Source organism: Mastigoproctus giganteus, chromosome 6 (genome assembly GCF_048544385.1).
Source record: "Mastigoproctus giganteus isolate SK-2022 chromosome 6, ASM4854438v1, whole genome shotgun sequence".
Lineage (NCBI taxonomy): Eukaryota > Metazoa > Arthropoda > Arachnida > Uropygi > Thelyphonidae > Mastigoproctus > Mastigoproctus giganteus.
In genome coordinates, this window is record NC_143580.1 from 44,415,873 (window position 1) to 44,427,642 (window position 11,770).

Genomic DNA, 11,770 nt, shown 5'->3' on the forward strand with positions numbered 1-11,770 from the left:
TCTCCTCTAAGGTGTCTAGTTTCCAAACTCTGCAACCCACATATTCGAAGTCTTTCTTCATAAGGACGCCCTTTTGCCGATCTCACCAGGCGAGTTACCCTTCTTTGCACCCTTTCAAGAAGCTCGATGTCTTTCTTCAGGTGCGGTCTCCATACTTGAACACAGTATTCCAAGTGTGGTCTAACATAAGCCTTATATAATGGGATTATCACGTCCCTATCTCTACTTGCAAAAGTTCGATAGATCATCGATAGGACACCATGGGCCTTCCTTGCAACCTGTTTACAATGCTCAGAGAATTTCATGTCTGACCGTATCGTAACACCCAAGTCCCTTTCCTCCAGTACTGGGTTTAGTTGAACTCCACCAAGTGAGTAAGTTTTTTTGGGATTACTGTTTCCCAGGTGTAATACCTTACACTTTGTTGGATTAAAGCACAGCTGCCATTTTTCTGACCATTCCTGAAGTCTATCTAGGTCTCTCTGAAGAAGCTCAGCTTGACAGTGATCATTAACTACTCTCCCAATTTTAACATCATCTGCAAATTTAGACATCACGCCCTCTATCCCTTCATCAATGTCGTTTATGAAAATTAAAAACAACAGTGGTCCTAATACTGATCCTTGGGGAATCCCACTTCTTACATCAACCCAATCTGAGGAATAGCCATTTATCACAACCCTCTGCCTCCTGCCCTGAAGCCATCCTTCTATCCATCTAAGGATTTTCCCAGTGATTCCAACCTGTTCCAGCTTATAAAGCAACCGCTCATGTGGGACTGAGTCAAAAGCTTTGCTGAAATCTAAATAAACAATGTCGAAATTATTCCCTAAATCCAGCTCGTGAGTGACCCTTTCGAAATAGCGAACCAGATTTGTTAAACATGATTTTCCCTTTACGAAACCATGCTGAGTATCCTTGAGAATTTCAATTCGATCCAAATGATCCTGAATTCCACCCTTGATCATTGCCTCCATGATTTTCCCTACTACTGAAGTCAGACTGACAGGTCGATAATTTCCAACTTCACTTTTAGAGCCACCCTTATGTATGGGAGATACATTTGCACTTTTCCAATCCAAGGGAATCTCCCCAGAGTCTAATGATGCTCGCATAATTAGCCTCAATGGTTCAATGCACTCGCTTGCCGCCTCTCTTAAGATTATAGGGTATATTCCATCAACTCCAGGAGCTTTACTGGTCTGTAGGCTCGAAAGTTTTTTCATTAAATAATCTTGCGAAATTTCAATATCATTAATTACATATTTTTTAACTTCGCTCCCACAATTTCCCTTTGCCACAAAAGGCTTTTCATTTGTAAATATCGATGCAAAATAACTGTTGAGTTCATCTGCAACGGCAGCTGGTGTATTTATTACTATCCCCTTTCCCTTACGTAAAGGTCCGATCTGGTTTGTCCTGCCCTTCTTGGCATTTATATATGTGAAGAATTCTTTATCCCCCCTCTTTGCTCTGTTTGCTAGTGATTTCTCATAAACTGCCTTTGCCTGTCGAACCTTTTCGGTGGCTCTATTACACATCACCTTGTAGCTGTTATAGGCTGTTACAAGAATGAATAGCTAATTTTCCCACAGAAAACCTACAACTGGGACATGCAACAAAGGGAAACTTTGAAATGACCAGCTGTTGGTATATTGTAGTACAAGAACTTCATAAATGCAGTGTGCTTGCTTGGGATTCAGCACATGCCAAATTTTTGAAAATTCAGGTATGGGTATTGCGATTGCTTAATAACTTTTAATATAGTATAAGTAGTGTGATATGATTTCAGCAATTGAATTGTCTTAAAAACTAAATACATACTACTGTACTAGTAAGTACTATACTGTACTGTGAACTAGCACTGAACACAATGCAATATGAATGACTTTATACATTGAAAATTCATAGTAACTGTGATATACAGTCTATAAAATCTGTAAAACAGAAATAAATTGGTTTGCAAATTATTAATGGAACATAATGCATAAATATGGCACCTGCAATGCTTTTGTTTTTTTTTAATCTGGTTAGTCTATTTCCCATTTGTCCTTGTAAGATCAAATACTTCAGAGTGCCAGATCTTTGAAAATTTCAGATATTTTTGGTAATGACATCAAATGCACTTTTCCACCTGATAAAATCAATTCATTACTGCTAAACTGCATGCATATAATTTGAGTTGTAAAAATGTTTTAAACAGAGAAGTCATTTTTTTATGCCAATTAAAATAGAACAGAAAATACTGACTTAATAACATTAGATTTTGCATGTTTATCTAATAATTAATACTGAGATTCTGAATAGAAAAATCAGAGAGAGAACTCTTCTTGACAGGTGCTATGAATTTCTGCTGAGTAGATAAAGTGGTTGAAGAGTGTAAAAGATCTAAAAATTACTTGGTGTAGCAGATAAATGTTATGCCAAATGCTTTGCATTCTCAGGAAGGCCTTCCTGTTAATAAGAATTAAATGAAGGGCTGGAAAATATGCAATGATGAAAATTCATTACTCTAAAATTATTCACCTAGTCAAATAATTTCATTCATGCTGTCTATTTCTTTATTATTGACCAATTTGAGTAGAGGCCATAGTTGCAATAATATAAAATTATTATAGAGTGAAAATATATATATTGTTTTATGATAATTTGGAACTTTGATAGATATCTTAGCATTTTAGATAACAGCATATACAGGCAGTTCCCACTTTACAAGTTTTTTTTTTTTTTTTCAAGTATCAACAAAATCGAAAATACGAATATTAATTGCAAAAAATGAATGTTAAACATTCATAAATACCGCATATCAAACCATGCGTGTAACTATATGATACAGTGTACCCCGCTTTACGATATTAATCTGTTCCAGAGACATCATCTTATCATGAAAATATCGTAATGCGAACCCAATAGCACATTGTTTTTTGGTAATTCGTTTGACGACCTCGGAAGTTTAAATTTTCGCTATATTAACTCTCTAAAAAGTCGTTTTTATAGTGTAAATTGTATTAATTACCAATTCAAATCATTAAAATGCACTACACTTTCATCGTTATCATATGTTTTGTTATTTTTCTACATTTCTGGAGGTCATGACCATAAAACAAGAAAAACAATTTGCACTGTCTGGTTTATTGGGCTTTTCTGTTACTGCAAGCAATTATAAACGGGTAGTAAACTTCATTATTGCATTTGCAAAAATACTGATAGCTGGAATTGTGTGGTTTTTTACGTTATTATGGTGAAATATGTTTCTCCTTTACTGAAATCTTTAGTCATATAAAAAACATAAATAAATTTCAGAATCTTCTCTTCATTCCTTTTTTTAAGCTTCGTAAACTTGTTACTCCGTGCAAATCGTGTTAGTTGCAATTTGTGTGCGCTGTTACAAAATGCTTATGCATGCTAATGAAATTTATAAAGAAAAGAGATTATCTTGGAAACACAAGCCTCTTGAAGCATTTCTGAAGACGACGACGACTCCTTGTGCAACAAACCAACAAGTGCTAAGCCAATAATCCAATGATGAGTTATCAACGGGTATGCATTTAGTCAATGATGAAAAATAAACATTCTTTAACATTTGTAAGTCATAAATAATTTCTTTATTATTATAATTTGCTTGATTTTACAGGCTACATTTTCATTTCTTTGGATAAATCAATCATTGTTTAAACATAAACTAATTAGCTAACTAATTTCATTGTTGAGAACGTAACACCTATTTTTAACATTGTCTGTGGGAAATAAATTCCCGCTTTATGAGTTTTCGCTTTACGAGCGTGCACTAGGAATGAATTAACTCGTAAAGTCAGGAACTACCAGTAATTCATTTTTTGTTTACAAAATACTTAATCTGAAGAAGGATTGATTTTCAGTTTTTTCTTTACAATCTGATCTTTAGTAGATCGGATATTAATTTTAAAACAAATGACTGTAGTTAGTTATGAAAAATTCAGTCACATTTCCATATGTTTTGAAAATATGTAAAATTTATTTTATTCCAGGCACAACAGCACTAGTTGCTGTAATTCACAGCAATCAGCTTATTGTAGCAAATGTGGGTGACTCGCGAGGTGTTATTTGTGACAGCAAAGGCACAGCAATCCCCCTTTCGTTTGATCATAAACCACAGCAGGTAGGGCAATGCATTCATTTTTTTTAAAATCAGTAGATAATAATAAGGTTGTTTCTTGGTTATTGAGATAGAGAAGTGACAGCAATAAAGAAGGTAGAACACACAAACCAAAGAACTTTTAGGTAATGTTCTCTGAAAAAGTAGTACAAATTATACATAAATTGAAGTCAGATATCATTTGCAGTAGCCAAACAGAACAACTACTTTAGAGTGATAAACATTTACAGTTAGAGATCTGATGCAGTGTTAATCAAAAGATAAATTATAAAAATAATTTTGTTCAAATAATTTAGAATTTTATCTTCTTACATATTTACATGTTTCAAAACATTCAACTAGGATTTAAAAGCACCTTATCCTGCAAGGAGTGAGCATAGGAAAAGTGATCAATGTACATTAGTTTGCAGGGCCATTTACAATCCAGAACTTTGCTGAAATCACATTTAATAGGCAGATTATCTAAAACTAAAATTATAAGTTTATGTGAACTCTGTAGCGGATAACGAGCCAATATGTATATTATTTACATGAACACAGTGAAAATATTTACTAAATCCTACAAAAAACTGCAGAAGTTAAGAGGAAGTTAAAGCATGAAACACGCACTGTTAGGATACATTTCTATTTATTATGTATGTATATATTTGTAGCCTTACAAGTAACTCACTGGCTAAAATAAAACTTCCTGCAATCCAATCTAAACATCTCACCCCATAACTTGAATTTATGGCCTCTAGTTCTAGAATCATTTATAACCTTGAAAATTTTGTCTTATTCATTTTACTTATGCCTCTCAGAGCCTTATACACTTCAATCAAGTCTCCTCTAAGGTGCCTAGTTTCCAAGCTCTGCACCCACATATTCGAAGTCTTTCCTCATATGGATGCCCTTTTGCCGATCTCACCAGGCGAGTTACCCATCTTTGGACCCTTTCAAGAAGCTTGATGTCTTTCTCTAGGTGTAGTCTCCATACTTGATGTCTCGGAATTTTACTACCTACTGAACCACTGACACCTTCTCTATGCTACGTAGGTCAAACATAGTATGACCTACGTAGTATAAGGCTATTAAGGTTAGCCTTATACACTGAGTGATCACTGAATGCGACCCGTTTCACCACGTGAGGTACGAGAATGTGCAGTTGTTTGACCTACGTAGCATAGAGAAGGTGTCAGTGGTTCAGTAGTAAAATTCCGAGCATGATGAGTAAAAGGAAGGATTTATTGGACTTTGATAAAGAACAGATTGTGGATGCTCGATGAGCTGGTGTTTGAGAGCTGCCATAGTTAAAATGCTGCACCTGTCAAAATGGTCAAACAACGACCCAATGGCAAAACTGCAAAGGTCAGCGAAAGGTTGATCTTTGCAGGAGAGGTGAGTGCCGGGGCTGACGACTCGTACAGGTGCAGCACCGTAGAAGAGTTGACTACCCAGTACAACATGGGCCAACCCGGAACAATATCTGGCACGACCATGCGTTGCACATATGGGCTATACCAGCAGACAACCCCTACGGCATCCTCTCCTAACCAAGGTTCATTGGCGTAAAAGACTCGCCTGGTGCAAAGAGCATGAAAGTTGGACGAAGGTGTGCTGGTCGGACGAGTCACGTTATTTACACCACACCATGGATGGTTGTGTACGGATTTGGCGTCAACAACATGAGGCTTTGATCCATCATGCATGGTATCAAAAGTGCAGGCCGGTGGAGGCGGTTGTATGGTGTGGGACATGTTTCACTGGCAGGAACTTGGACCCCTGGTGCATGTCGAACAACGTATCACTGGTCTCCCTATCGTCACTGCTTGCTGGCTGTGTATACCCCGCTATGTTACACTTTTTTTTTTTCCCGAATGGCGATGGTATCTTCCAAGATGATAGTGTGCTGAGCCACCGGGCACTTGATGTGCAGGAATGGTTTGAGGAATATAGTTCTGACTTCCAGCATATCGATTGGCCTTCAAACTCCCCCAATATCAATCCCATAGAGCACTTGTGGGACACTATGGCAAGGCATATCAGGCGTCTGGATACACCAATCATCTCCACACCTGCATTGCACACAGCTTAGTTGGCCACATCTCCTGAATGCTTCCGACATCTTGTTGAATCAATGTCACATCAGATAACTGAGGGGAAAAAGGAGGACCTACAAAGTAGGAGGTAGGTGGTTATAATTCAGTGATCACTCAGTGTATAATGGAATTATGATGTCCTTACCTCTACTAGCAAATGTTTGATAAATCATCGATAGGACACCATGGGCCTTCTTTGTAACCTGTCTACAATGCTCGGAGAACTTCATGTCTGACTATTGTAACACTCAAGTCATTTTCCTCCACCACTGGTAGCTTCACCAAGTGTATAAATTATTTTGGGGTTACTGTTCCCCAGGTGTTAATACCTTATATTTTGCTGGATTAAAGCATTGCTGCCATTTTTCTGACCATCCCTGAAGTTTATCTAGGTCACTGTGAAGAAGAGTAGGTAATAATGATCATTATCTACTCTACTAATCTTTACATCATCTTTAAATTTAGACATCACCCTCTATCCCTTCATTGATGCCATTTATGAAAATCAAAAACAACAGTGGTCCTAATATCAAAATTTCGGGAACCCTACTTCTTACATCAATCCAATCTGAGGAATAACCATTTATCACAACCTTCTGCCTCGAAGCCATCCATCTAAGATTTTCCCTGTGATTTGAACCTGTTCCAGTTTATAAAGTAACCGCTCGTGTGGAACTGGGTCAAATGCTTTGCTGAAATCTAAATAAACAATGTCAAAATTATTCCCTAAATCCATCTCATGAATGACCCTGTCAAAATAGCTAACCAGATTTGTTAAACATGATTTTCCCTTTACAAAACCAGACTGTGTATCCTTCAGAATTTCTATCTAAATGATCCTGAATTCCACCCGTGATGATTGCTTCCATGATTTCCCCTGCTATTGAAGTTAGACTGACCGGTTGGTAATTTCCCACCTTACTCTTAGAACCGCCCTTATGCATTGGAGATACATTGGCACTTTTCCAATCCAACGGAATCTCTCCCAAGTCCAGTAATGCTCTAATAATTAGCCTCAGTAGGTCAATGCACTCACTTGCCATCAGCCCCAGGAGCTTTACTGGCCTGTAGGCTCAAAAGTTTTTCCATTAAATAATCGTGAAATTTCAATATCATTAATTACATATCTTTCAACTTCACTCCCATAATTTCTCATTGACTTAAAAGGTTTTTCTGCTGTAAATATCGATGCAAAGTAACTGTTGAGTTCATCAGCAGAGGTATCAAATACTACCTCACATCCATTACATAAGGGTCCAATCTGCTCTCTTTGGCAGTGATTTCTCATAATATGCCTTTGCCAGCCTAACCTTTTCTGTGGCACTATTATAGATCAAATTGTAGCTGTTAGAGGCTTCAGTACTTTTTATTGCCCTGTAACTTTTCCATGCCATCTTTTTTGCTCAAGTAATCTGGCAACTTCCTTATTCGTCCAACTTGGAATCTTCCTTGTGGAGTATTGTTTTTTTTTTTAATAGTGTATAAGCATTCAAGGCTTCTGTGATTAATGTTTTAAAGGTATACCATAATTCAATTGTATTTGGTGTCTGTGCGATGTCTACCCAGTTAATAGAGGCTATATAGCACCTTAAGCCGTCGAAATTTCCTTTTCTGAAATTATAACCCATTCCTCTGTCCACCGTAGAACTCAATGATCACTTCCTGCTACTGGTTCCTGTACTGTCAGCCCTATTATGTCATCTGGTTCATGGGTGATGATGAGGTCTAGAATATTCTTTTCCCTGGTACTTTTCCTGACATGTTGATACAAATAACAATCATCTAGTTGATTTAAAAATTTTGTCCCACGTGTAGTTTCCTTCCCATTTGCTCCAGTCAATTAGAGGCAAATTAAAATTACCCATAATAAGACATTGATGCTTACTTGCCCATTCCATTTGCATGTGAAGGCTCTCATCACAGTCTTCACAATAACCTGGCCTGTAGATTACTCCCACTCTCATTATACCTTTGCTTCCAACAATCTCACACAATACAGATTTTATAATAGCATGCGAAACGTCTGAATCCAGGAAAGCTTTCACCGTGCTCAGGCTGCTTTTGATAAGATGATCCCCACCACCCCCCCTTCTATCTGCCCTATCTCTCCTAAATACATTGTACATACCGTACTGAAACTAGTCAGCCCATATTTCCGGGTGGCACCACGTTTCCGTAAGCCATATTATGTCAGCATACTTATCCTAACTGGCAGTTCGAATTCACTCATTTTATTGAGGACACTTCTGACGTTACTGTATAAACAATTAAGACTTAGTATTTCTTAGTTGGTATGAAAAGCCTAGTAGTTTCTATGATTAATTCCTTGAATGCTTCTGGTTTAGAATTTACCGATGGTAACATCATCTGTTGGTCCCACTGTGTAGAATTTAAAAACTGTCTGAGACCACTGTAGTCACCATTACTAAAGCAAAAACCCCTCCCTTTACCCTTGTGGTAGTTACATCTTTAAGTAACCCCCAAATCAATACACTGTGATCACTGCTACCAAGTGGGTCTTTTATTTGCAGATTATTAATGTATGAATAATCACTGCTGATAATCAGATCAGATCATGTTATTACTCCCTCTTGTTGCCTCTCTAACATGCTGCTGTAGAAAATGGTCATCCAATAAATCCACAAAAGTCTTGATTAGTCTGTGATGAACAACTCACAAGTTCTTGTCAATATCTGGAAAGTTAACTGGTGTCTCCCAACATTCTGAACTGCCCCATGCTTTTTTATTTTGTTCTGTCAAACTCTTCAGCTCACTCACTATTTATTGTCTGGTATTTTCTCCCTCTTTAAGAATCCATTACATTTTCTTATAGTTTCATGTTTTTTCCCTTATAGAGTTAATTTTAAAATAAAGAACTTATGTTTTCATTTGTATCTGTAATAGAATAATCAAATTTTACATTCACACAAATACAGTATGTTAAAAATCATCTGTTTTTCAGTTAAAAGAACATAGGCGAATCAAAAAGGCTGGTGGATTTATCACTTTCAATGGAGTCTGGAGAGTAGCAGGGATTCTTGCAACATCTCGAGCATTAGGAGATTTTCCATTAAAGGATCGCAATTTAGTCATTGCTGAACCTGATATCTTGACATTTAATATTGATGATATTAATCCACAGTTTATGATATTAGCAACGGATGGATTGTGGGATGCTTTTACTAATGAAGAAGCAGTTTCTTACATTCGAGAACACCTTAATGAAACACACTTTGGAGCCAAAAGTATTGCTCTCCAAGCTTATTACCGTGGATCTGTGGATAACATAACTGTATTAATAGTAGACTTTCGGAACTTTACAGCAGGAAAAGTTACAGTTCAAAAAGAAGAGTAACATTTCAGAATAATGACATCTGGTATAGGTGTTCTGTTAATTTAGTTCTGTGCCAAAGCAAACACAGATCTAATAAATGTTATTTCTCGTTCTTGTGGTGCTGGAATATCACTTAAAAGCAAAATGTATGTGAACTGTTTGTAGTTCAAGCACACAAATCTTCAACACCTCGAGAAATTCTTTTATGTAATTCTAAATGTAGATACAGAATGACTTGTTGTAATTATGTTATGTAATATAATATTATGTAGTTTAAACCATTAAAGCCAAATGTGTTGGGTGTGTGTGTGTGTGTGTGTGTGTGTGTGTGTGTGTGTGTGTGTGTGTGTGTGTATATATATATATACTATCATTGAATTATATTAAATATTAACATAAATTAAATTATAATAAAGTGAATAAATAAATAAATAATTAGGCATTAATTAGAGGCAGCGACATGCAGTTCCTCCATATGAAGTTGAAATACATCCAATATTTTAAATTAAATAAAATAAAACATAAGCCAGTAGTATGGCAAAAACTGTAGAGCGAAAATTAACATAAAAATAACCCAAATAAACAAACGAACGAAAAAAAGAATAGACATAATAGTAGCCCGATAACCCTTGTATAATTTCGAGTTTTAAATCCGATTAATAAAAACTATACAAATTTTAGGATAATGCCAATTATATAATAATTTAGCGGTACCCCCCCCCCCCCGAGAGGTACCAGTTCCGAAAGACATGAAATATCACCAAAAGAGGGTTAAAGGAACTACCAAACGATAACTAAATTAAAATAAATATAACTTTTGTCAACATTTAATATAATTCAATAGTAATGGGTCGATACGCTAATTTAGCAACGCCTGTGTCGCCATCTATTTTCCTTTTTTCTTCTATATAAGCTGATTCAGTTTACAGTATGTCAGTGGTGTGGCTCTGCTCTAGAGTGCTGTCTGTTCTATAGTTTATTTTTCGCTGCATAACGACCACCGCCATGCAAATCCTCTGCACTGGTGGATCGATTGGAGGAGGGAGGGAGGGAGGGTGAATTGGTACTTCGATCTTTTCACCATGGCGACGATTTGTATAGCGATTGAAATGCAGCGATTCCATGACCATTATTGGCCTCATGGTTCTCTGTCGATATGGGGCATGATGGTCAGTCTATATTTATTTTAATTTATTTTGATTTTGTTATCGTTTGGTAGTTCCTTTAACCCTCTTTTGGTGATATTTCACGTCTTTCGGAACTGGTACCTCTCGGGGGGGGGGGGGTACCGCTAAATTATTATATAATTGGCATTATCCTAAAATTTGTATAGTTTTTATTAATCGGATTTAAAACTCGAAATTATACAAGGGTTATCGGGCTACTATTATGTCTATTCTTTTTTCGTTCGTTTGTTTATTTGGGTTATTTTTATGTTAATTTTACTGGCTTATGTTTTATTTTATTTAATTTAAAATATTGGATATATATATATACACACACACAAACATATAATATATGAAACAAGTTTGTTGAACACTAAGCTTAAAAATTATTGAAGGTTAAACTTTGCACAATGTGTGTTACAGAAAGCATTGTGTACTGTAAATGTAATTGTAGCTAAAAAAAAAAAAAAAAGACAGAGATTTTCTCACTTTAATAAGTGAATGAAATGATATCTGCATGCCATATTCATAGTAAGCTAGCTCTTACATATTTTTCACATTTTAGTAAATTAACTAGGAAAATTGGCAAAACATTAGTTGATTCCAAATGTATTCTTAATATACCCTTGTAGTTTTAATGTAAATGTTTCTCAAGGAAGGCATTTGGCATTATTTTCTGAAAGTGACTATGATATTTTTTATTAAAAAAAAAAAGAAGAAAAAGCCTGAAAATATGCTTCTATAATTTTTCAGACAAGTGAAACAGAACACAATCAATGATGGAAAAGTAATAAAATCTGTAAACTGAAGTAGAGTGATTCAATTCTGTGGGTTATATGGTGCAGAGATCTGGCTTATGGAAAAACTAATCATGTACTAAAGAGATGATGCAGACTAGTGATACATTAAAATAGAAATGATTATCATTGAGTTAGACACGTGTTAAATGAATCAAGAAAAATTCCAAAGAAAATTTTTGAGAGAGGATTTATTGGTACTTCACAACCAGGATAACCTAAAATAAACTAATAACATTAAGATTATTATTGTATTTATT

The 11,770-nt window shown here is 35.8% G+C and overlaps 1 protein-coding gene across 1 annotated transcript in view; it reads left to right on the plus strand.

The window, feature by feature from the left end:
* Nucleotides 1–9,828, plus strand: part of LOC150084212 (protein phosphatase 1L) — a 98,766-nt gene extending 88,938 nt beyond the window's left edge. Inside the window, exons 3-4 of the mRNA XM_090375101.1 lie at nt 4,008–4,138; nt 9,176–9,828. Coding sequence (XP_090231227.1) covers nt 4,008–4,138; nt 9,176–9,568 — 524 coding nt within the window. The 3' untranslated portion in view covers nt 9,569–9,828. The remainder of the gene's footprint in view (nt 1–4,007; nt 4,139–9,175) is intronic.
* The last annotated feature ends 1,942 nt before the right edge of the window (nt 9,829–11,770 follow it).